Source organism: Salvia splendens, chromosome 17 (assembly GCF_004379255.2).
Source record: "Salvia splendens isolate huo1 chromosome 17, SspV2, whole genome shotgun sequence".
Taxonomy (NCBI): Eukaryota; Viridiplantae; Streptophyta; class Magnoliopsida; order Lamiales; family Lamiaceae; genus Salvia; species Salvia splendens.
The window spans coordinates 18,751,513-18,777,063 of NC_056048.1; the positions used below are offsets into that span (position 1 = coordinate 18,751,513).

At 38.2% G+C, this 25,551-nt stretch overlaps 2 protein-coding genes across 2 annotated transcripts; both read left to right on the forward strand.

Moving 5' to 3' along the window:
- The first annotated feature begins 17,299 nt into the window (after window positions 1-17,299).
- LOC121775209 (membrane-anchored ubiquitin-fold protein 6-like) lies at window positions 17,300-19,895 on the forward strand. Its single transcript, XM_042172242.1, has 3 exons — window positions 17,300-17,977; window positions 19,060-19,230; window positions 19,624-19,895. Exons 1-3 carry the CDS (start codon window positions 17,848-17,850, stop codon window positions 19,677-19,679), a joined length of 357 nt encoding a protein of 118 aa, XP_042028176.1. The 5' UTR covers window positions 17,300-17,847; the 3' UTR covers window positions 19,680-19,895.
- A 1,874-nt stretch (window positions 19,896-21,769) lies between these two features.
- On the forward strand, window positions 21,770-25,350 carry LOC121774418. The gene is made up of 5 exons (XM_042171298.1): window positions 21,770-22,775; window positions 22,926-23,059; window positions 23,218-23,454; window positions 24,034-24,166; window positions 24,293-25,350. Exons 1-5 carry the CDS (start codon window positions 21,770-21,772, stop codon window positions 25,348-25,350), a joined length of 2,568 nt encoding a protein of 855 aa, XP_042027232.1.
- The last annotated feature ends 201 nt before the right edge of the window (window positions 25,351-25,551 follow it).

Below are 25,551 nucleotides of genomic sequence, written 5' to 3' on the forward strand. Positions count from 1 at the left end.
AATCACTCAAATAATAAGAATTTCGATGGCTTTTAGCAAAAACACAAGTCTCACAGTACATGCTAGATTTTGGAATAATATTAGGAAATAACATTTGTAAATAACCCGGAGATGGATGGCCTAAACGTCGGTGCCAAAGCCAAGCTTCCCTATCGGCAGTCCCGTGAGCTAGCATGGAAACCCCTTTTTGAGCTATCTCATCCACATAGTACAACCCATCATTTTCAGTGCCACACCCAATAATCTCTCCGGTCCTGATATCCTGTAACAGACAAAAATTCGGCTGCATTAGCAATGTACAGTTCAACTCTCGAGTAACATGACTAATTGATAATAACTTGTGAGAAAGCGAGGGAACATGCAAGCAATTTGATAATTCTAATGTGGGAGAAATTTTCACAGTTCCCGCCCCCTTAACAACCGTAAATTCCCCACTAGCAGTTTGGATATGCGAAAAGTGAGGTTTATGGGGTTTGGTTATATCTGATTCATCATACGTCATGGTATTCGTTGCCCACAATAAAAAATCCACCTATTATTTTTTTCGGACTCTGGACTTGGAAATGATTTTTATATTCAATTGGGGAATTTTCCAAATTTTCTAAAGTATCTGGGGTCCCCCTGTAATTTTTAGAAGTCTGTGGAGCAGAATGTGGAATATTCTCATAATGGGGTAAATAATTGAAATAAGTAGGATTTGGAGGATAAGGTATAAAAGAAGCAAATCCTAAGCCTATTCCTCGTTTACCTCGCGCCGCTGCTCCTTCGTTCACTTCATCTGTTTATGGCATGGTGGTTCCGGCAGTGAATTGTGCCGCTCCGGCCACCTTAGGTGGTGCGCCGACCGCCGGCTGCTCCTTGCCCCTGGAGTATGCGACCATTTCCCGGTTGCCCTCGGTGGCGACGACGGTTACTAGCCCTCCATCCGTTCCGACAGCCGCGGTGGCGTGGCCCTTGTTCCACGGCGGACGGTTGGGAATCGATTTGTGCTTCGACTCCCACCAGTCCAGATACCCCGCCAACTCAAAGCATTGATCCTTGGTGTGTTTTCATTTTCCACAGTTCGAGCACACCAGCTTCGATCTGTCTTCCTCTGTTCGTCAGTCTTCGAGGCGCCGTTGATTCCAACCTCTGTTGCCACCGCCGCCGCGAGGAACGCTGGATTGGCTTGGTCATCCTCTGTCTCTTGCTGTGAACAACCATGCTCCAATCCCATCTCCTGTGGATTTCCCCTCTGAGGTGCGGAGAATTCCCGCACGGATATTTTCTCGCTTCACTATGTTGTGCGCCTGTTCAGGGGAGGGAAGTGGCTTTATCTTTAAAACTTCTCTCTTTACAAGTTCATACTTATCATCCAGTACAATAAGGAATTGATAGAGTCGATCTTGTTCTGTTTCCTCATTGTAGACCCGAATATCCTCTGGGTCCTTCATTCGGTTTGGTCTTTTCAGGTCAATTGCCGTCCAAATCTCATTGAGATCATTCCACACTTCCTCCAGCGTGTTGTTCCCCTATTTAAGGGAGCTCGCCCTACGGTGGAGATCGTATGTTTGTAGCGTATCTCCGCCGCTTTTATATGTTACAGCTAGGCTGTCCCATATGTGTTTCGCAGTTGGTTGGTGGGCTACTCGGCTGACTAGCTTGGTCTCGATGTTCTGGACTAACCACGTGAATACAAAGTGATCGGCTTCTTGCCACTGTGTAAACGTTGGATCTGTCCTCGGCGGTGGGGTTGGAACTCCGGTGATGTGAAATACCATCCCCTGCCCGTTGATTGCGTTGTGTATCAGGATGGACCACAACGGATAATTCTCTCCGTTGAGTTTAAACCCTACTGTCAAGGGTTGAGAATCGGTTTTGTATAGGCCTTTTTCTTGTTTGGTTTCATGAATTTCTGGTGGTTGGTTTTGCATAAGGCTTCTATGCATAAAGTTTGAGAAGAGGCGTGCAAACTCATCCGCTTCAGATGTGTTTAGGCCGCCGATGAGTTTTTCATTTTCTGACATAGCTTTTTCTCGCAGGTTCTTGGTCAAGAGGTTTGGGAAAGGGTTTTATGAGCGATGATGATCTGTTCTGAGCTCTCAGAATCGTTGGCTATGATGCCATGTTAGATGGCCAAGAAAAGAGTTTTTTGATATAATGTGTTGATTTCATTACGTTCATAGGAGCCTTTAAATAGGGTGAATTAATCATGTACATGGTAAGCGAATAATTTATTCTATACAAAATATTATATCAATCCCCAGATTTAGGGAATTGGTGATTTCCTCTTTAGATTTAGGGAATTGGTGATTTCCTCTTTCTTTCCTTTTTTTAACCCTATGGATTTGTTTAGTATGTTTGTTTCTTATTATGAGTTAAATAGAGTTCACAATTTGGCCCCAAACTATGTTACATCGCCAATTTTGTGAACCAAATAATATTCAATCTTACCTTACGTGTGACCCTTCTCTTGTTCGAGTTATTGACATAGATCCTGAGATAATCCTCGTGAGATTCTAGTTATTGGACTACGACAAATATTAATAATATGAAATAAATAGAAAGACAACTGTATGGACACACATTACTTTGACTTTACAAAATATGTGAATTTTTAGCAATCTATAATTATGACATTTTGTACAGCGGTCATCAGAATATAGAAAATGCCTAGTATTATTATTTTATAACATTTTGTCTTGGCAATGCTAGATTTGATATTTTCATCACGTTTTTATTGTATAAAAACCTATATTGTTGTCATCAGCATATAAAAAATGGTAGTATTACTATTTTATAAAATTATGTCTTGGGAATGCTATATTTGATATTTTCCTCACGTTTTTATTGTATAAAAACCTATATAGTTGGAATTTGTTCCAATACAGTATATAACGTTATTCATAACTCCTAGCACTCTTTGAAAAAACAAACTAATTATATTGAGTTATTAGTATAATTAATTAACATGCATAGAATCTTAATCATTGGAAATAAATTAAATCTAAAACTAGCTCGGATTTAGTAATTTAGATTTGGAAATCAAACTACTGATGAATTTGGGAGGTTGGGAGTTTAATGGAAAGGTAATAATGATTGGGGGAGGTTTTGAACCCTACGAGGAATTTGTTTGAATATGTGAGATAGGGAAACTGAAATAGTTCTACATAAATTATTGCTTCTACTTTTTTTTTTATCTCAATTGACTTATGGTTTTATTATTATTTTTATTTTTATTTTGTTATTGCACTTATTTTAAAATGTGGTATTAGCCAATAGCCTAGCAATAGGACTAACCAAAAACACCTTCTGCCACGTCAGTATGATTAATAATAGCCTGTCACATCACTAGGATATCCCACAACCTAGTAATAGGCTAGCACTAGGACTAGCCGACGTCCTAGCCAATAAAACAAATGCACTAATTCACAAATATGGAATTAAAAATTCAACACGAATACGGAGAAATTGCAACTATTTTATTTTTTAAAAAAACATACATATTTCAATTAAAAAATATATAGACATCCCAGAAGAAAAAAAAACATCTCCAAGCTTCACCACACGCGGGTCCCCGTCTCACTCTTCGGAGTTCCCTTGGCCATCCCCGGCGCCATCGGAATCCCAGAATGCCCAAACAAGGCGTGTCCATCCCCGGAGGGATCAATCGTGCATCGGCGTCGAGTGTTGATGATCAATGATCCATAGCCTCACCTTGCCCTTTTGAACTCTTAAATTGCAACCTATTAAGTTCTCCCGTGTTGCCCAAAACTTGATCCTTTTTAAATTTCTCATTCGTGATTGTAAAATCAAAATCTCCCGCCATAGTCTTTGATGACAATTTAACTACTTCCACATCCTTATGTGTTTTTTGCAAAGATTGAGGTGCAGAAGCAATAGATGGTTCAGACTGAGATATGGTCTACTCATGCACGGCTGCCCGACCAAGTAATACACTCTTGTTAGTAAGCGAAGTTGTCTCTGCCATGTCGGGAACTGAAACTGGAGCAAATGACGGAAAACAAGAGAGCTTAGCATTGATGTGGAGATAGCAGAAACTGGAGCTTGGTTTGGCAGCAGATTGATCATAGTTTCAGATGCCGAAGAAACATGTTGGAGATTCAAAGGTGGGATAACATCAGCAGGCAGCGGCGCTTCTGAGCAGTAGTGGCTCGTTAGATTCCAGCTAGAAAATGAGCGCTGCAGTGGATGCGGCTGATCGAGCACGGGCAGCGGTGGTAGGTGCTGGTGGGGCCATGAGTGGTATTCCACGGCCGAAACTTGTTGCTGCACGTAAGAACTCCGGCCAACATAGTTCAGCTGTTCCGGCGAGCCGAATGCGGCTGACGGTAGGGATCAGGCTTGTATGTGGGTGGCGGTGGCGTTGGCCAGTCAGACGGGGGGCTGCCAATCGTAAGCCAAAATTCTGTGCTGAATTGGTTGTCCGGGCAGATCCCAGCACATAGGTGGACGTGGTTGTCGGTAGAGTTCTCGCTCATACACCGGGGCAGATCCATAGCCATAAGGCGACTGGTTTTCGACCTGGTGGTGGTATTGTAGCGGTAGTTGGTCGTACGGCATGAACCCCGATTATTGGAGGTAACTGGGTGGGTCTCAACTTGTTGGACGCCGCGTCTGGACCGACTACGAGGGTGAATACCATTGCAAATGAAGGATTGACGAATGCGACTGACAGTGGCTCGTGAAAGAGGCCTGCGTGTGAGGCTGATACGACTGCCACTGCTATTCCGACATCTTCGGCTGTTGAGTAGGTGGGGCACTTGTCTGCCAATCAAAATGGTGGGCGTAGAAGGTATCCCAATCTTCTGGTGGATGATATACCGGCGGCAACTGGTAGGGATGATGTTGTGGCTGGTAGGGCGGTTGTGCATATGGGTCTGGCCCAGTCGGGTAGTTGTGCGGATGCTGGACATCATGCTGGTGTACGTAGTAGGCAGCATGGCTGGGCATATGAGTTTGGGTTAGTCAAGGTCGGATGACCAAAGGGTGCAGTCGCTTTTCCGGTCACCGAATTCGGTTGTGGTAATTCCGGTTGTCCAGAATTTGTAGTGTGGTCGGGCGGGTCTACGTCTGGTTGCGGTGGCTCACGGAGCTCACCCACGCCAAGATCAGTGGCGGCCATCCAAGCCTCTAGCTTGGTAATTGCAGCACAAATGCAGTCAAGCTGAGCAACGGTCGGATTTATTGTGTTAGCCTCTTCCAGAGGCGGCAACGGAGGGTCTTGCAACAAGTCCTCTATGTACGACATTGATAAGGCTCGTTTCATGCATTGGTTTTGGGGTGATTCTACACATATTTGGGGAGATAATGCATGAATTTTGAGTTTAAGTGTACAGGTATCTGCTGAGTCAAGTAGATGGTGCAGACTGGCCGGGCAGACGGAGATTGAGCAAGAATGGAGTGAGAATGCCAAAAAAGCTGCCTAACTGACCAAGGGGAATTATCAGAAGAATCAGGCAGTGCAAGAATTGGGACATGGGAGAGAGAACTCGAAGACACCCTTAGTTTAATGGTAAAAATGTCTAATCATGGAAGGCATGCCCTAGGGATTTGGGCCTCAACTACCCTATATAAAGGGACGAAACATGAAGAAGCCTCCTTAGAGTCTCTTTGGAGCATCATACTGTCCAAATAGTAGTTCTTAGATAGAGTTCACCTGAAAATCCACTTCAATCCCGTTTCAAGCTCTCTCTTCCTAGCTCGGAGGGGGAGAACCTCAGTCCAGGTCATTCCAACCGTTCATCGTAGTTCCACCACTCTACGGAGTGAAGAAACAATCATTTACATTCCGTTTTGCATCTTTTTAGTTCCATTTTCGCAAGTATTTTAGTGCTTTGACATCTTAGGTTGAGAATCTTGTTGTTATTTTGTTGTTGAAGATGAATCTCTTTTTGGAAGTTGGATTTGATCTTAATTTTGAAGTTAATGGAGTTTTCGTTGAAGTTTTTATTGGATCTTGTTTTCGTCATCAATGGTGTTTGCTGCTATGTTTCTACTCTGTTTTTAGTTGATTACTTGTAGAAGCTGAAGTAAAGGTAGTTAGAAATTCAGATCTGCAATTGTGCTTTATGCTTTTCACTTTTACAGCTTTTATGCCACCTTAGCCAGTTAGGAAGAATGGTCCCCACTTTACTTTTTCTCTTTGTCTACCCAATTTAGGTAAGTTTTCAGCATGATCTTGTAGTTGCAGGTGCTCTTTGTTGTTTAGTTTCAAATTTAAATATTTGTTCATGTTTTAGTCGTTATGCATGTTTTTCGTACGTTTCCCATCTAGTTGACTAGTTAGGTAGAATACCCTGTTTAATCTTCTGAATCCAGTAAATTAGAACTTAACCCACTTTGTTGCGTGGCAGCAGCCAACACTTTCCAAGACATCTCGAACACATGCTTAGCACATTCTTCCTCGTGGGATTGATCCTTACTTCCCTATACTAGTCAATAGTATAGTGGGTTAAGGTTTTGATATCAGCTCTTACAGTGCATCTGACGACACGCGATTAGGTCTAGATCCTGCTTAACCAGTTTGGTTTGGTAAACTTGCTCGACCTGTTTGAATTACTACTTGTTTACTTTTAGAACACGTAAACAGCGAGTTTCAGATATTCCCCAGGACTGTCTGTTGGTGTTATGAGCCATGGGTACGAAGATGAAAGCACCAATTGTTAAGGTAAATCCCTTAACAAGAACGTAGAACAAAGAAAGGAAGTCGCGGAAGCAAAGTCCGTCAATCAACCGAGAATTAACATAGAAATGAAGTGCAAAAAAAGGGTGAAAGCAAAAATAGACAATTTGGTATTTTCTTGAATGATTGAAAGGAATAACAATGTCACTTATTTATAATGCTAAATACACTAACTTAGAGAACAATAAACTAAATATATGGGAAAGATATGCTAATTTATTATAGAATAAATAATAAGATACGATGTAGATATGTTGTATCAGAGTAGCTAAACACATTTTTGTAAAGATATTCAATTGATTTTCGTTGTTAGCTCTTGTAGTTATTTGATTTATCTTTGTGCCTTCTATATTCATTTAATTAGTTACCTCTTGAATACGTGTTAGAGTTGATTAGAGTACTTGGGAGACAAAATAATTGATTTGGAAACGGGATAGTTTAAACTTTAATTCAATAGAACTAGGGAGAGTTGAGGTTTAACGTGAGGTCATTAACTTTAATTGTTTTTGGGAGTTAGATGTTAGAGATTTAAAGGGAACTTTGATCTTAACACCTAATTTACATATTTCTCACCTTGAGAGGGGGTTTAATCTAGTTAAGTGACCAACTTAATAACTCTAGACACCTTAATTCAAGGAAGTCGATTGGATAATAACTCATGATTGTGTTTTTGGATCCTAAAATTCTACATTCTTTCGCATGTTTTGAATTATTTATTTTTAATACTTTTTTATTTCTTTATTTATTACTGTCTAGTTTAGTTAATCAACCAAAAATCTTGCGTCTCTAAATAGTATATGACGCTTAGTATATGATAGCCGGTTGCAATCTTATTTGTCATGTTTGATATCTCAGTAATGACCTTTAGTTATACTAGATCTACCTTATATACTTGCAAGTATTTTTAGTTCTTATAACACTATAAAAAAACGCTAGATAATGACGGAAATTAGTGACGGCAGCTTCTAGCTCAACAGCTAGTGACGGAAAAAGCATCAGTCACTAATAGTGACATATTATTCCGTCACTAAAGCGAAGCAGTCGTATATGTTTACTGTCATTTGGTGGGATTAATAGATTTAGTGACGGATTAGTCCGTCACTAATATTTTTTATTGACAAATTTTTTAATGACGGATCTGCCGAACTTACTATGTCACTAAAACATTTGTCGATAAAAAATATTAGTGACGGGTTGTCCGTCACTAAAGCTATTAATCCCACCAATGACAGAAAACATAGATGACTGCTTCGCTTTAGTGACGGAATTATCTGTCACTCTTAGTGACTGGCGCTTTTTCCGTCATTAGTTGTTGATCTAGCAGCCGCTGTCACTAATTTCCGTCACTATCTAGTGCTTTTTGTCGTGTCGTAGCGTTGGTCGGTTTTTTTTTATATCTTTTTCAAGTCATTTGTCCATCAAAACACAACAAGTAAGTTAAAATACAAAAATGTAAGAGTATATTCAATACTGGACTTAATTTACATGATATGAAATTGTAACTAGAAAAGTCTATGCCTTAAATAAACCCCCAAGCTTGGATATGTATTTTTCATCAAACAGGGCAAATTAGATGCTTAGCAGAAACATGATTTCAAATAGCTGGTGAAAGGGATGAGGAGAAGGCATCCATTATATGCCCTAAACGACCAGTCTATTTTATGCTTTGAAGTCATTTTTATATTCTTCTGAAATATGTATTTAATTGATTTTTGAGATGAATCTAATCTTTATTCTTGTTTGACAGCTGATAGGTACTATTTGACCGCTATAGGAGAGGTCGGACTGAAATGATATGGGCTATATTAGATTAATATGGATTAAATAATTATAGTTGGGCTACAATTATAATTAGTCCATAAGCCCAACAATCATGAAACCCTAATGAATCTTTGTCTATATAATGGTTATTTATTCTCCATTGTGGATGATGAGAAATATCGTAACATTAGAGAGAAAATACGTAAAGCTTTGTAGAGAATTCCTAGCTTTCTCTATAGAGCGATTGTACCGATGAATTGTTCCTGCATCGGATCAGAATACACGTGGACCTCGATAGTAGTGGATTCAACTTGCAGGACACAATCGTAGAAGAAAACACAACAACAAGTAAGATTTAGTTCCGTTGTGTATTACGTGCTCAACTTACAATATGATTATGAATCTAGATCTGTTATTCTTGTATGCAATTTCCGCTGCGCTCATTAGATGAACACAAGAATTCCTAACAGTGGTATCAGAGCCCAGGGCTCGATTCTTAATTAACTTTGTAATCTAATTACTTGTGGAATAATTTTAGAAATCAGAATTATGTGATTGATCTGATTCGAAATTTGATTTCTAAATTTTCATGAAATTGGTTTCATAATTGCTTAGAAGCTGAAATTAGATTTCGATTCCTTTAACAAAATTTTGTAAAAAGTACCGCAAATTGCAAACCGTTTTGGAGTTTGACTTCAAATTTACGTTTTGAAAAGGTTAACAAATCATGGTTTGAAAGGATTTATCATTGAAATCTATTTATGGAAATTAGATTTCAAAATTCTTTCATCGTCTTCACCGGGAAGCAGCCGTAGTCTTCGGACAGCGGCAGTTTGCTTTCCGGGCAGCCAAGGTAGAGAGCGAAGGGCTGGACAGCAGCTCCTTCTCAACGTGCTCCAGCAGGCGGCAGCTCCGGCGTTAGGCAACGAACAGCAGCTGCGTCGTCCTCAGGCGGCGGCGGAGGAACTGTCCTCGTCGGACAGCAGCTGTGTTGTCGCCGGGCAGCAGCTGCACAGCCACTGGAGAGCAGCGGCGATCAGCTACAGATCTTGGCAGCTGCGACGTTGGCACCACGTCTGACAGCCGTTCTTGCCGCCGGCTTGTGGACAGCGGCAGCTCTGACTTCGGTTGGGGCAGTGGACACCGCGTGAAGGCAACGCTATGGAGGGGGCGACTGTTCTTTTCGCAGAACCCTAGCTGGTTTTGAAGATCTGGGTCGGATCCGAATCGTGATTTTGATCACGGTAAATCACATTATTAATTTAGAATTAATAATATTAATCAACATTATTAATTTAGAATTAATAATATTAATCAAGCCAATAAATTATTTACTATCATTATTTTGAATAATAATAGTAAGTGTGTTATAATATTGTTTTAGAATTAATATTAAATATCTGTTTATATTAGTTTGGAATTAATATAGATTAGATGATAAATTTATTAATTGGATTAATGGATTAATGAGCAAGAATTTGTTAATATTATTATTTTGGAATAATAAATAAGTCTGGGTAGGCGGCGCCCAGTAATTGTTTAAGATTTTAATATTAGATATTAAATTGACAATTAGTATCACAAAATTATTCCCCACAAAATATAAGTCTCGTTTTGAAACAAACGCGTCGTCCATCACAATTGTTTGATGCTCCTAGCCTTTTCGACCACGAGTTTTACGCCCTCGCGTTTACTCTAAATCTACAAGGTTTAGGCTCATTCATAGATGTATGGTTGGCATCGTGTGATGGGGTTGACTTGCTTAAATTATTTTGAGTAGCCCTCGCAACCAGAATAATTTATGGACGTATATTAATTAGATTAATAAACCAAGAATTGTAAAATTGTTGTTACAATTGGCTTGGAGGCCTACCTGGTGATATTATTGTAGTCATCAGCCCTCGCAGAGGCTGCAATAATATAGACTTGGATCTTGGACCACTAAAATTTATATTAGATATAAATTCGTATTTTATGTTTGGGGGACATAATATATGTTAAAATTAGTGGGAGCTAATCAATACAATAAACCCTTGTTTGATTAGTGATGCGATTGTGATCTTTGTATGCTTTTCTAATTTGCTTTTCGTTTTATTTTCTGTTCAGATAATATGTCAAACTTATCTTATGAGTGTATGATGGAAACAAACAAATTGACTAGGTCAAATTTCACGGAGTGGCAGAGAGACTGCCCAAAACTCAAGGCACAAGGTGCAATGAGTGGGAGCTCAGCTATGTTTGTCATTGAGATAAATATGTCTATGAATAACTCACAATCCTGGGTATTGGATACCGCTTGTGGTTCACACATTTGTAATAATGTGCAAGGTTTAATTGACAGCAGGAAAGTGAGGCCTGGGGAAGTAGACCTACGTGTTGGAAATGGAGCAAAAGTTGCTGCCGAACGCGTGAGAACTTATAGATTAGATCTTCCCTCAGGACATAGACTAGATTTACATAATTGTTATTTCATTCCAGTTATTTCAAAGAATATTATTTCCATTCCGATGTTGGACATCGAAGGTTTTTCCTTCCATTTTGCAAACAGCAGGTGCTCGTTTTCTAATAATGGATTGTTTTATGGAAATGCCTCCTTAGAGAATGGATTATATATGCTTGAATGCAAACGGAATATTCTCAATGTGCAAAATAAAAGACTTAAGCTATGTAATACGTATAATGCTACTTATCTTTGGCATTGTAGACTTGGTCATATCAATGAGAAAAGGATAGCGAGATTGAGAAAGTTAGACTATCTAAATTCATTTGATTTTGAATCATATGGTGCTTGTGAATTCTGTCTCAAAGGAAAGATGACTAATAAGCCACTTTCTGGGAAAGGGGTGCGTGCTAATGATGTGCTAGAGTTGATCCACACAGATGTGTGCGGACCGTTTCCAACTCAAGCAAAAGGTGGTTATTCGTACTTCATTACTTTCACTGATGATTTGACAAGGTATGGATATGTGTATCTTATGAAACACAAATCTGAGGCCTTTGAGAAATTTATAGAGTTTAAGTGTGAAGTTGAGAAACAACTTGGGAAAAGTATAAAAACTCTTCGATCAGATCGAGGAGGGGAATACTTGAGCCGAGAATTTCTTGATTACTTGAAATCGCATGGAATTCAGTCGAACTGGACACCTCCTGGTACACCACAAATGAATGGAGTATCTGAAAGGAGAAACCGAACATTATTAGATATAGTTCGATCCATGATGAGTTTAGCTAGTCTTCCTTTATTTCTCTGGGGTCATGCTTTATTGACTGCTATTTACATTCTGAATAGAGTTCCATCTAAATCAGTTGAGAAAACACCATATGAGTTATGGTATGGCAAAAGGCCTTGTCTTAACTATATGCGGACCTGGGGTTGTCCAGCTTTTGTTAAGAAACAAATGATTGATAAGTTGGAATCTAAAAGTGAGAAGTGTTACTTTGTGGGATATCCTAAACAAACTAGGGGATACGATTTCTACTGTCCTGAAAATCACAAGGTGATAACATCAAGGAATGTGACGTTCCTTGAAGACAGTTATGTCTACAAGGAACAAGGTCAAAATACAGTAGATCTTGAAGAAATTCAAGAACCACAAGTTAACAATGAGGATGATGTATTGTCAAATGGTTTGAACAATAACTCAGTGGGAGTTTTTGATGATCTATTGGGAGGGGAAAATACTATTAGAGGAGACCTTAGAGGGACTCTCGAAGAACCTCCTCAAGACAATGAGATGCATCAAATACAAGATGATACAATAGTTGCATCACCTCTACCTCAAGAAGATCATAGTGATATTCCTGGGCATACTCACAATCAGAATGAACAACTCGAGCCAGAAGAAAACCAACTCAATAGGCCTAGAAGGATTCGTCGTGCACCTGAGAGACTGAATCTAATGGTTGAGAACCAAGATGATGAAGTTGATTTAGACGACGATGAGCCTAAGACCTATACCGAGGCGGTGTCGGACACCGATCGAGAGAAGTGGCTTGATGCCTTGATATCTGAAATGGACTCGATGTACTTCAACTTAGTCTGGGAACTAGTTGACTTGCCAGATGAGGTTTACCCCATAGGTTGCAAATGGATCTTCAAAAAGAAGAGATATGCAAATGGTAAAGTACAAACCTACAAGGCTAGGTTAGTGGCAAAGGGTTATAGTCAGCGCGAAGGCATTGACTATGATGAAACCTTTTCGCCAGTTGCTAAGATCAAGTCCATTAGGATATTACTTGCAATTGCTGCATACTACAATTTCGACATTTGGCAAATGGATGTCAAAACCCATTTCTCAATGGAGAATTAGAAGGCGATGTCTATATGACACAGCCGGAAGGTTTTGTATCGAAAGAAAGGCCGAATACAGTGTGCAAGCTAAAGAAGTCCATCTATGGACTTAAGCAAGCTTCGAGGAGTTGGAATATTTGTTTTGACAGAACAATCAAATCGTTTGGTTTTGTCAGAAGCAAAGAGGACCCATGTGTTTATAGTAAACGCGAGAATGGTAACGTTGTCTTCCTTATCATATATGTTGATGACATCTTGATTATGGGAAGCGATCGTTCCATGATGCAATCCGTGAAAGAATGGTTGTCTAGTTCCTTTATGATGAAGGATCTGAGTGATGCTTCCTACATCCTTGGAATCAAGATCTATCGAGATAGACCGAATAGGATGTTGGGATTATCACAATCCACTTACATAGACAAGTTGCTAAGGCGCTTCTCAATGGAGAATTCTAAGAAAGGTTTTCTTCCTATAGGACATGGCATTATATTGTCAAAGAAGGATTGTCCTTCTAATGACAAAGAAAGAGACAACATGAAAAGGATCCCGTATGCCTCAGCTATAGGATCTATTATGTATGCCATGATTTCTACTAGGCCAGATGTGGCCTATGCGCTTAGCATGACAGGCAGATTTCAGCAAAATCCCGGTGAGGAACATTGGAAAACCGTTAAGACTATTCTTAAGTACCTTAGAAGGACTAAAGAATATTTCTTAGTCTATGGTGGACAACCAGAGTTATCAGTTACTGGGTACACTGATGCTAGTTTCCAAACAGACCATGACGACTATAAGTCTCAGTCTGGATATGTTTTTGTCCTCAATGGTGGAGCAGTGAGTTGGAATAGTTCCAAACAAGGTACAACTGCCAATTCCACCACCGAAGCCGAGTATATTGCTGCATCTGAAGCTGCCAAAGAAGCTGTTGCTTTGTTAGAGTTCGTTAAAGAACTGGGTGTCATTCCGAGTGCCAATAGTGCAATACCTTTGTATTGTGACAACACTGGTGCTGTTGCGCAAGCAAAAGAACCCAGAGCTACGAACAGGAACAAGCATGTTCCTAGAAGATATCATCTGATCAGAGAAATAATTGAAAGAGACGACATAAAATTAGAAAGAGTACCCACTGATGATAACTTGGCTGATCCTTTCACCAAACCGTTATGTATAGCAAAACACAACAAGCACTTTGACAGCTTAGGTGTTATGCATGTTGGTAGATGGCTTAGAATCAGTGGGAGTTACAGTTTTATATGTCTTAGAAACATTTTGTGTTGAGACAATATTACTTGATCACATTATATGAAAATTTCATTTTCTATGGGTTTTGTGCATTTATTGGAATAATTGTTTTAAATGTTTGATTTTATTCTAAATATTTGTTCCCTTGAATTGTGACTGTCGTTAATGGTGTGAGACATTAATGATATAGTATAATTCTAAAATAGCCCTAACCAATGATCATCAAGAATGGGATATTGGTGATATGTTATAGGTTAGCATGGGTTTTGCATCACATTCTTCGAGAATGTAGTTGTTCTCACAACTATGAGATATTAGATACTCGTGATGGACACATGGTATACTTTGGAGAGTATTGGTATACCCTACTATTAAACTGTTTTGTTGAGTGTCTACAGTTTATTAGTACATGAAGTATGTAATAGTCCTTGGATCTGAGGTCATTACACATTTTGTTTGTTGAGTGGTGTGCTTTGACCTTGTACAACGCTTTGCCTCCCCTCGGAGAATTAAGACACGGACTTGTGTTGGGTACATCATAAGATAAATGGAAATGGTAGTTGAGCCAAGAATGAGATTCATTCCTCGATTAGAATTTCGAGAGAACACTCAAATTCTCTATATTACTTGACCATTAAGTCATTGGCCAATGCAAAGATATATTCAATTAAAGTAATTGAATATGATCGAATGGGTCATTTAATAAAGATGAGATAAAGTGATTGAGCTATTTGGATGACACATGACAAATCTTAGGCTCAATCGGGTGGTTCGTGAATGAAAGGATGTTACTATAAACTTTGTGTAAAGGCTTGTTTACCGAATTCACGTAAACGTCCTTCATATATCGAGCTACGCTGCCAACGCAGTCTAGGAGTTTTGTGCAAACTTCGATTAGATCGTCGTCGATAATGAGGGCCTAAAGGGTCACACTATAAGTGTATTTTGATCCGCTCAAGGGTACAAAGTTGGAACTGCGTATTATATCTAATGCTAGTCCAAGTGGGAGATTGAAAGGATATGGGCTAGATTAGATTAATATGGATTAAATAATTATAGTTGGGCTACAATTATAATTAGTCCATAAGCCCAACAATCATGAAACCCTAATGAATCTTTGTCTATATAATGGTTATTTATTCTCCATTGTGGATGATGAGAAATATCGTAACATTAGAGAGAAAATACGTAAAGCTTTGTAGAGAATTCCTAGCTTTCTCTATAGAGCGATTGTACCGAGGAATTGTTCCTGCATCGGATCAGAATACACGTGGACCTCGATAGTAGTGGATTCAACTTGCAGGACACAATCGTAGAAGAAAATACAACAACAAGTAAGATTTAGTTCCGTTGTGTATTACGTGCTCAACTTACAATATGATTATGAATCTAGATCTGTTATTTTTGTATGCAATTTCCGCTGCGCTCATTAGATGAACACAAGAATTCCTAACACGGACTTGGTTTGAGGAGGCTCGGTTGGGAGGGCATTTGATGTTAATCAAATTTATGTTTGGTTTAAATTGTTATATAAATTTTTGAGAAGAAATTAGACTCAATTCGTAAAGCTTTTAGGTCAGAAGTAGAGGTCGGAAAACGTGGCTAATTTGTAAGAAAAAGGGCGAGAAGAGGTACGAAGGCGAAAGGAAGTGTTTAGAGGTGAAATCAAATTAATGACCAAATAGTAATTGAAGACCAAGTGGACAAAGGAAGAAGGTCAGAATGTATACAGTACGTTTGCGACTTTCTGGAAGTTTACCAATGACTCACATACGCCTTTTCCTATTCAAATTTGAATACACTTGAACCATCATTATAAATAGACTTTGATTGCATTTTCAAATCATTTTTGCCACCCTAGAGCATAAAGATAGAGAGAGACAAACTAGAGAAATGATTCAAGCTTCCATCCAACGACCAAGACTTGTCCTCAATCGATCCAATTCAATTAATGTGTAATTGTGACCATTACGTGTGACTAGTTCTTTGGATTACTCCTAGTTTATAGTGGGGTTTGCTAGACTTGTTTATCATGCGTTGAAATTTTAGTTTTCTTCTGCTCATATGTTACTTGCCTTTTATCTGACTTCTCTTTTAACTCGGATTTAGGAGCTCACGTAGATTGGAAACCCATATTAATTAGAAGCATGTGAGGTTATAGTTCATAGGGTAGGTCATTATCTTGTTTCTGTACCATTCCTCAATCAATGATAGTTGCAGCCTTGCCGGAGAGGGTAAAACAACATTGGATCCCTAGAATATAGAACCTCGGTTTTGAAAATATTCCAAAAGATAATCGATGTGTAATACAATCCAAAAGAAATTAAAAATAATTGAGGAAATTCGTGGAAATTCACTACAAAACTCAACTTCATAAATATGATACCCTATTAAATAGTCAAAGTATGTTGTAAAATGATTAGAACTTTATCATGATTTAAATTTAAAAAGTAAATTTAAAGTATTATATTTTTTAATTTAAAAAATAATAATTTTATTTCTTAACGGTTAACCCAACCTACTCAAGCCAAATCCGAAATCATCGGATTCTTATTGGGTCAATCAAGGGCCCAAACCCAATAAATTTTGACATAAACCAATTAATTTTGGCTGTGTTCGTGTTAAATTTTGCCGAGCGACCTCCCAGCCACTCTCAGCCACGCCCGACCTCTCGGGCTCAGTTCCCCTCCCTCCTCAGCTCGTCGGTTGCAATAGGCGCCCAGCAGACTGCCGAGCCACACGGCAGTGGCTAGGCAGTGGGTGGAACGCCTATTGCTAATGCTCTAAGAAATTTACTCATTATTTTTTCAAACAACAAATCTATGTGACCAAATTTTGTACAACAAAAAACTAGTTTATTTGAAAAAAATAGGTTTATTTATGCATTTAATTAAAATATATGGATGCATATATAGTACATGGAAAGTGCGTAATATTGTTGTCATATATTTATGATTTGTGTATAATTTTTTTCCTATTTTGGAACCATAAATGTAATTAGTGCATACTTTAATTCAAATTTTAAAAACAATAGAAAGGAAATTCAAATATAAAAAAAATGAGGTTAAAGGCTAATAAGTCTTTTTAACTTGTCCACTTACTATATTTATTATTTTAATATATAGTTAATACATCAAATTATTAATATAACCTTATTTTGGTTATATAAAATTTGGTTGTCTAAACTCTTTTGCAATTAAGATTTGTTCAACTCCAATTATTCAAAAATATTAAAGTACGCGTCGAACAAAACACAAAAATTTAAAACCCAATCGCCAAAATGGATTTAGTCTTGGATATAAATATACATATTTCCTCCCTAATTTGGGCTGCAAAAAAACGAAATCTGTCGATTAACTATGCCGATTTTTCAGATTGATTCATAGTAGACTTCTATTATAGTCTTCGATTTCAGAGCAAAAAGAATTTTATCCTCTTTCGACTAAAATATAATACTCCCAAAATTTAGTTATTGATTTATTGCAGCCCATAAACTAAGTTATCAATTCATCTGCGCTACCGTTTTCTCGCAATCTTCTGACGTCAAAAACTCCCAAAATTTGATCTTTTCTTCTCCCTTCACAAGTAGATCTTTCGATTCTTCACAATCAATTCTTAGTAGTTTTGCACAGCGATTCGTAATTTTTTATGTGATTCTTGAAGGTTTTACAGCTGAAAAGTGGTCAATTGTGGTCCAATTTTTCTTTTTAACATTTGAAGAGTTTTGATCTAGATGTGGTTTTACTATTGTTAAGCTAGATGTATGTTTTCGAATAAAGTTAGTGCTTTTGTTTTTTTTCCTATTTGTGTGATTTAATTTGAAATTGTTGAAATTGAGGGGTGTGCATAGGTTTGAAGGTTTATTTTGATGGCTGTGGAAGAATTAGTTGAGCTTAAATTTAGGCTGGCTGATGGCAGTGATATTGGGCCAAGCAAGTATAGTTCTACCACAACTGTCACTTCTCTCAAAGAAAGGATTATTTCACAGTGGCCTAAAGGTTTATGAATTCCTATTCTCTTCTTGTAATTGTGTTTTTCAGCTGTTTTTTTTTGTCTAACTAGGGTTCCTTGATTTCTTTTGATAACTGTGTGTTTTGTGTTTTGTTGGAGCTTTATGGGCAGTGCTGAATTATTGTGTGTTATTTTATTTGAGTCTAATGCATCTGGTTCTGTTTAATTGTTGTACATACTACACCTTTGTATTGAGATGCATTTGCCTTTTGTTTCTTTAGCTTATATAGATGCAGGTGAGGAGCTTATTTTAGGAGAAATGCTCATGCTATTTATGGATTTCTGTTTTAGAATATCACAGTAACAAAAAAATGCATACCCTTTCGCCTAATCTCCCTAATTTTACTTACATGTTGGGTGGATCTGTACCACGTTGGAGTGAAATACGATGGCCTAAAAACTGTTGGACTCGTATCAGTTAACTTCACAGTAGAAACTAGATTTCGTGTTCTATAAATATTCTTACTAGTGATTAGTATCTAGATGCAACTCGTACCCTGTGAAGTTGATTAGTTAATAGGGTTTCGCGTGCCTCTCACGGTTGTTCAAGAAGGTTGACAGTTTTAGTTACAGTTTTAGAGTCCCAATGATATTTAAACCATATGTTGCATATATATGGTTCTTGTTCAAAATCCTTTCCTTCCCAATGATATTTAAACCATATGTTGCATATATATGGTTCTTGTTCAAAATCCTTTCCTTACAAGGGAATGGAAAATCAATTGTAGGAAGCCATTGTACTTTCTGTGGCTTAAAGCATGTATCGGAACTGCTTTGTTGAATATAATTTGGAAAGGATTTCAGAAAGCACATTCTTAGCTCTTGATGCACCTCTATGTTCTAGCCTAATGAGTAGCAATTGATAAAAAATGAAACATAAACTTCGACTGAATAAATGTATGATCAATTTAGACTGATTTGTCTTTTGTTGTTTCTGTGGTTAGCTGATCTACTTTTCCGTGAAAAGATGTGATATTGCCAATAACAGTACTATCTATGTGTTTGTTTGTCATGGAAATATTCTTGCTATACAATCATCCATCCTCATACAGACACTTTGATATTGCAGATAAAGAAAATGGACCTAAATCCGTAAATGATATAAAGCTCATTAACGCTGGAAAGATACTAGAAAACAACAGAACACTTGCTGAATCACGAACTCCTCTAAGTGAAGTTCCTGGCGGCGTCATCACAATGCTTGTGGTAGTGCGTCCTCAGCTTCCGGACAAACACAGTGGTAAATTAACTAATACCTTATGTCCTAACATTGTCTATTGCATGCTTCATCTGTAGAATGTTTTGCTCGTAGTAAACTTATGAAACACACTAGTTCAATAATCTTTAATCAGCATAGAAGGCACGTCACCTCTGCATGAAAAACATACTGTACTTTGTTTTGTTTCTGTGGTAAATTTGTTCTCCAAGAGTTAGTAGGTGATTAAACCGCGTCTATCTGTACTTATAAACCTGATTATTGTTCAATATCGGCACTTGCTATGTCATTTGTGCATACCTGTACATATCAGCGCATGTTGCAATCATTGATGCCTTTGTTTGCTTTAACACGCGTAGCTCGATAAGCAGCACATAAACCTAGCTTGGTTGCTGATATATACTGTATTTGCCTCAGATAAATTGCAGGATGAATCCCAGAAAAAGGTTGGATGCTCGTGCACGATCTTGTAACGTATTTGGCAGAGCCAAACCAAAGCAACGTTGTTTTGCTTTGCAGGTTGCTGAACTACATTTACATGCATTTTACGTGTTCTACAGATTTATGAGTTCAGTTTCCGATATAGAAAAAAAACTGAGTTTTTTCATAACACAATTAAGGATGAATATATATATGTACTTATGTCACTGGAATGAACCGTTTATAAAAGTAATTTGCTTTTGAAACAACAGTTTACACTCCCAAATGAGAAAATGATTGAGAATTTGACCATGAAAATGGAGATTGTTTCCGGCGTCTCAACTGTTTGATACATTTGGCTGTGTGTGTAAAGATTTGTTTGATAAAAAGGCAAAAGTTTCGGTGCCATTCACTTTGATTTAATAAAGTGCTGATACATATCAGAGGACTGACTATATGAACGTCTGGCAAGGCAAAGGTAAATACTCCATAATAGATACTTGGGCTTTTTCGGGTCTCATTCGGTTTCATGGGCCGCCAAGGATAACTTTCTTAGAGCAGTCATAATACATATGCCCTCTACGGCGATATTGGCAATCGATATTTTGGCCAAATGTATTAGAGGTTTGTATGACTTATTCCTTAAGAAACACAATACCTTATTGTTGTTTCTCTCCCCTCTTTATCGTCTCTTTTCTCTCTATGGTTTTGATCGAAATCCTATACACCAGGATGCTATTCTATTTTATTCGTCAAATAAAATTAATTTTTTTAATTACTTCAAAATATATTTTTTATTTGAAAATCCATTTATGCGTCCGTTGGGACTTCACCCCTATAAGTCTTCAACATCGTTAATATAGGAATTAATGCTGTTGACTCAATTTCAACAAAACTTTCTACCATTTCCCAAGATGAAAGGCACACGAAAGAGATGGAATTAAGTAGTCGGCTTCAAAATGAAGAAAAAAGTTCTTCAAATATACGAATAAATATTTCCAAGTAGAATCTTCATGGAAAAAAAACCACCCAACAATATCCACCAACCACATAAAAACATCAACACAATTACATTATATGATACTACCAATTAAAATAACAAGTCTACAAGAAAATTAGAGAAAAGAGGAATAGACTAAGAAAAAATAGTTTTATGTACTTAAATGCAAAAGATATATATAAATAATAATAATAATAATAATAATAAACTAAATACTTAAAAAAAGGAAAGTAAAATAAATGTTGAACTAGAAGAATCCATGGCGACAGCTCCCACCATGCAAAACATTGAACAAGATAATCGCCAACTCCTTTTGAATCCCATCACTTTCTCAATCCATCTGCGCCCGGGGATACTCTCTCACGACGGCGTCCGGCACCACCACGCTCCGGCACAGAGGACATGTGCCCCGGTGCCACCGCAGCCACTTCTCCAGGCAGCTCCGGTGGAACACGTGGCGGCAATCCACGAGCTCCATCGCCTCGTCTCCCTGTGAAAGTTGGAGAATGGAAATGCAAGATATATGCATGAAACAAAGAGCAAGGAAGCTCGCATGAAATAATGAACCAAGAAGCAGGCTCACATCGAAAGTGGAACATAAAACATTCAAAAATGTCTCTATAAAAGAGAAACAACCAAGAATGATTTTGTCCCACATCGAAAGTGGAACATAAAACATTCAAGGATGTCTCTATAAAAGAGAAACAACTATGAATGAGTTTGTCCCACATCGAAAGTGGAACATAAAACATTCAAGGATGTCTCTATAAAAGAGAAACAACCAAGAATAGTTTCATAAATTTGCAAGCCCATCAAATATATATGGGCTATTACGAATTTCTTGTATTCATTTGTTTGTAAAAAATGATTTTTAATATTAAAATCAATTTTTATAAATAATTTTTTTTAAAAAAATCGGTTGAACCGGCGGTTTGAACCGTTGAACAGCCGGTTTTGAACCGCCGGTTCACGGTTCACGCATCCTTCGACCCTGAACCGGCCCGTTGGAACTGGCAACCCGCCGGTTCCGGTTTATGGTTTGTGCACACCTAGATCATATGGATCCAGAATTGATAATTTCACATGGTACCAGAGCTTATTCAAACAAATTGCTTCCGCTTATCTTCTTTTTTTTTCTCTGTAATGGCTGCTCGGAATCTGCGTGGTGGCAATGCGGCTCAAATTCTTCCAATGGAGGATAGCTCGAGTCCGTATTATCTTCATCCAAGCGAAAATCCGAGTTTTCAATTGGTTCCTCAAGTTCTGACTGACTCTAATAATATCTATTGGAGTAGATCCATTACTACGGCTCTTCTAGCGAAGAACAAGCTTGCGTTCATCAATGGCAATCTTCTTCGATCGGCCGAGGATGATCTACTATTTCCGGCTTGGCTTAGATTCAATAGTATGGTTGTTTCATGGATCAGAAACTCCATTTCACCTCAGATCTGCTCAAGCATCATGTATATTGATAATGCACATGAAATCTGGTCGGATCTACGAGATAGGTTCTCTCAATTGGATACAGCCAGAGCTTATCAACTACGACATAAGATTACGTCACTTACGCAGGGAAATGATGATGTTAATGCCTATTTCACTAATTTGAGAATACTATGGGATGAATATAGGCACTCTCAGCCTATTACTTGGTGTGTTTGTGGCACATGTAGCAATAGTGCATCCAAGTGGCAGACATATCAAGAGGAAGAGTGCAGCGTGCAGTTTTTGATCGGACTGAATTCAAGCTTCTCACAGATCCGATCGAGCATTCTATCTATGATTCATTTGCCTTCTTTATCCAAGGTTTTCTCCCTTGTTTTACAGGAAGAAAGACAGCGTACAATTGATGGCAACACATCCTACAATTCATCTGTCACTTCCTCAATAAGTGAACAGTTATACTCTGCCAATGTCACTCAATCTTACAACAAAGGCAAGTTGTGCACTCATTGTGGTAAAACTAATCATACAGTGGATAGATGTTTTGTATTGCATGGATTTCCACCTAGCGTTGGCAAAGGAAAAGGAAAATTCAATAATAAGGATGACAACTTCACAAAATTTGTCAACTATGTGGAGAATAGCTTTGATGAATATGATAAAACTGCTATCTCCAATAATGTTGTTGTGCCATCTCCTGAGCAGTGTCAATAGCTCATTCAGCTTTTACAAACTCAACTTGCTGGTGCTGCCACTCCTTCTTCTTCATCAATTTCAGCCCCACCAAATAATATCCCATCCACAAACTGTGCATCTTTTACAAGTACTATCTCATTCATTCCTTTTGTTGCTTCAGTAACTACTTCAAACCCTCATTGGTTGCTAGATACAGGGGCAACTCATCATGTTTATTGTGATTCGTCCATGTTTGACACTTATTCATCTGTGAAAAATGCTTCTGTGCATCTCCCTAATGGTGCAACTGCCCCAGTCACACATATTGGCTCCATAATCTTAAACTCATCAATAACACTCCTATCTGTCCTTTGTGTCCCTAGAGCTTCACTTTTAATCCGATTTCTATCAGTTCTCTTACTTCATCTCTTCAATGCACTGTTGTCTTCACCCATGTTTCATTTGAAATTCAGGGAGCTTCTCAGGGAATTGTGATTGGGAGTGGTAGCCGAATAGGGAATCTATACACACTTGAGACTTCTCATCCAGAAAAGCATCAAGATTCTTCACCTTCTGCTGTTTCTTCTTCTTCTTCAGCCTCTGTAATTCCTTCTTCTGTAATTCCTTGTGCAAATGTTGTCACTGGAATAGATATATGGCACAAGAGATTAGGTCATTTGTCCTATGACAAATTGAAATCTATGTCTGATGTAATCAATTTCTCACATAAAACTACCTCTATCTGTGAGATTTGTCCCCTTGCTAAACAGAAGCATTTGTCATTCATAAGATCTGATAATGTAGCTTCAAACTGCTTTGATCTTATACATTGTGATACCTGGGGACCCTTTCAAACTCCCACTGATCAAGGTTTCAAATATTTCCTTACATTGGTGGATGATTGCTCTAGATTTGTTTGGACCTTTTTGATGCAAAACAAATATGATGCTAGAGTGATACTGCCTCAATTCTTTAATACAACTCTCACTCAATTTGGGAAGAAAATCAAAGACATTCGGTGTGATAATGCACCTGAGCTTAATATCCCCTCTCTGTATACTTCCTTTGGCACTATCTTACAACATTCATGTGTTGAAACCCCTCAACAAAATGCCAGGGTTGAAAGGAAACATCAACACCTATTAAATGTTGCTAGAAGTCTCCTTTTCCAGTCTTTCTTGCCCATCAAATTCTGGGGGGATTGCATTCTTAATGCCTCTTATCTCATAAATAGGATTCCCTCTTTTGTCCTGCCAAACAACTCAACTCCCTTTGAAATCATTTTTCAGAAAGCACCATCTTACTCACATCTCAGAGTGATAGGATGTTTGTGCTCTGCTTCAACAATTCAAAATGGCAGAGACAAATTCTCTCACAGAGCAACTAAATGTGTGTTGCTTGGATATCCTCCAGACTACAAAGGTTATAAATTGTTGGATTTGATGAGCATGAAAGAATTTATGACAAGGGATGTAGTCTTTCATGAGGATGTCTTTCCTCTTTCACACTTAACTCCATCTCTTTTTCCACACTCCCCATAAATATCAGCAACAAATTCAGAAATCCCAGCCTCTTCACCTCAGACATCATCTTCTCCACCTCAGACTTCACCTTCTCCATCTCATATAACACCAATCAGTGATGATCTTCCCTCGTCTTCCTCTAATCCAATAAATACCAGTTCTGACTCAAATATTTCTAGAACTGGCAGAACCATAAAGCCCCCATCTCACCTCACTGACTTCATTTGTAACTCTGTCAGTTCCAGCACTCCATATCGAATCTCTGCCTACTTTACTCTCTCCAAACTCTCTCCTGAGTACCTCAAGTACATTGTGCTCATGTCAGCTGTTTATGAACCCACTACATACAACCAAGCCTCACAATACCTTGAGTGGCAGCAAGCTATGCAAGATGAGCTTTCTGCATTTGCTAGAACTGAGACTTGGTTTGTAACTGTTGTACCACTTGGGAAGGTGCCTATTGACTGCAAATGTGTATACAAGGTGAAATATAACCCTGATGCAACAAGAGAGAGATACAAAGCAAGGCTTGTTGCCAAGGGTTTCACTCAATTAGAAGGTGTGGACTTTCTTGACACCTTTTCTCCTATGGCTAAGCCGACCACAGTTAAGCTTCTATTAGCTCTTGCTGCAATACATGGATGGTCACTTTCTCACCTTGACATCAATAATGCTTTTCTCTATGGAGATCTAGAAGAAAATATATACATGACTCTTCCACCGGGCTATAGAGTAGACTGGCAGACTGTTGAAGGGGCAACTCCTCAATCAACACTATTTTGCAAGCTAAAGAAGTCTCTCTATAGCTTAAAGCAAGGATCTAGGCAGTGGTATTTAAAATTTTCAGAAGTATTGAAGGGCTTTGGTCTGCAACAGTCTGTATTAGACCATTCATTCTTCTTTAAGAATGATCAATATGGTTTTTTTGGCATTATTGTGTATGTGGATGACATATTGATAGCCACAACTAATCCCGAGATAACAGAAAGTTTTAAGAGCTTCATATCACAGCACTTTAAATTCAAAGATTTGGGTGTTCCCAAATATTTCCTTGGAGTTGAATTAACAAGGAACACGAAATGAATTCTGATATCTCAAAGAAAGTATGTCATGGATTTGTTGAGAGATACTGGGATGCTAGGATGTAAGCCCTCATCAGTACTCATGGACCCATTGAAGAAGCTAAGAATGGATTCAGGAGAGACATTGGAAGATGCATCAAAGTATAGAAGGCTTGTTGGCAGATTGTTGTATTTATGCATCACTAGGTCGGATGTAACTTTT

Coding starts and splice junctions, on each gene's coding strand:
- LOC121775209 (XM_042172242.1), top strand. CDS start 17,848: ATGGCTGTGGAAGAATTAGTTGAGCTTAAATTTAGGCTGGCTGATGGC. Junction 17,978..19,059: donor TATTTCACAGTGGCCTAAAG/GTTTATGAATTC, acceptor TTGATATTGCAG/ATAAAGAAAATGGACCTAAA. Junction 19,231..19,623: donor GCTTCCGGACAAACACAGTG/GTAAATTAACTA, acceptor TATTTGCCTCAG/ATAAATTGCAGGATGAATCC.
- LOC121774418 (XM_042171298.1), top strand. CDS start 21,770: ATGGCTGCTCGGAATCTGCGTGGTGGCAATGCGGCTCAAATTCTTCCA. Junction 22,776..22,925: donor TGTGCCATCTCCTGAGCAGT/GTCAATAGCTCA, acceptor TTGTTGCTTCAG/TAACTACTTCAAACCCTCAT. Junction 23,455..24,033: donor AATTGAAATCTATGTCTGAT/GTAATCAATTTC, acceptor ATCATTTTTCAG/AAAGCACCATCTTACTCACA.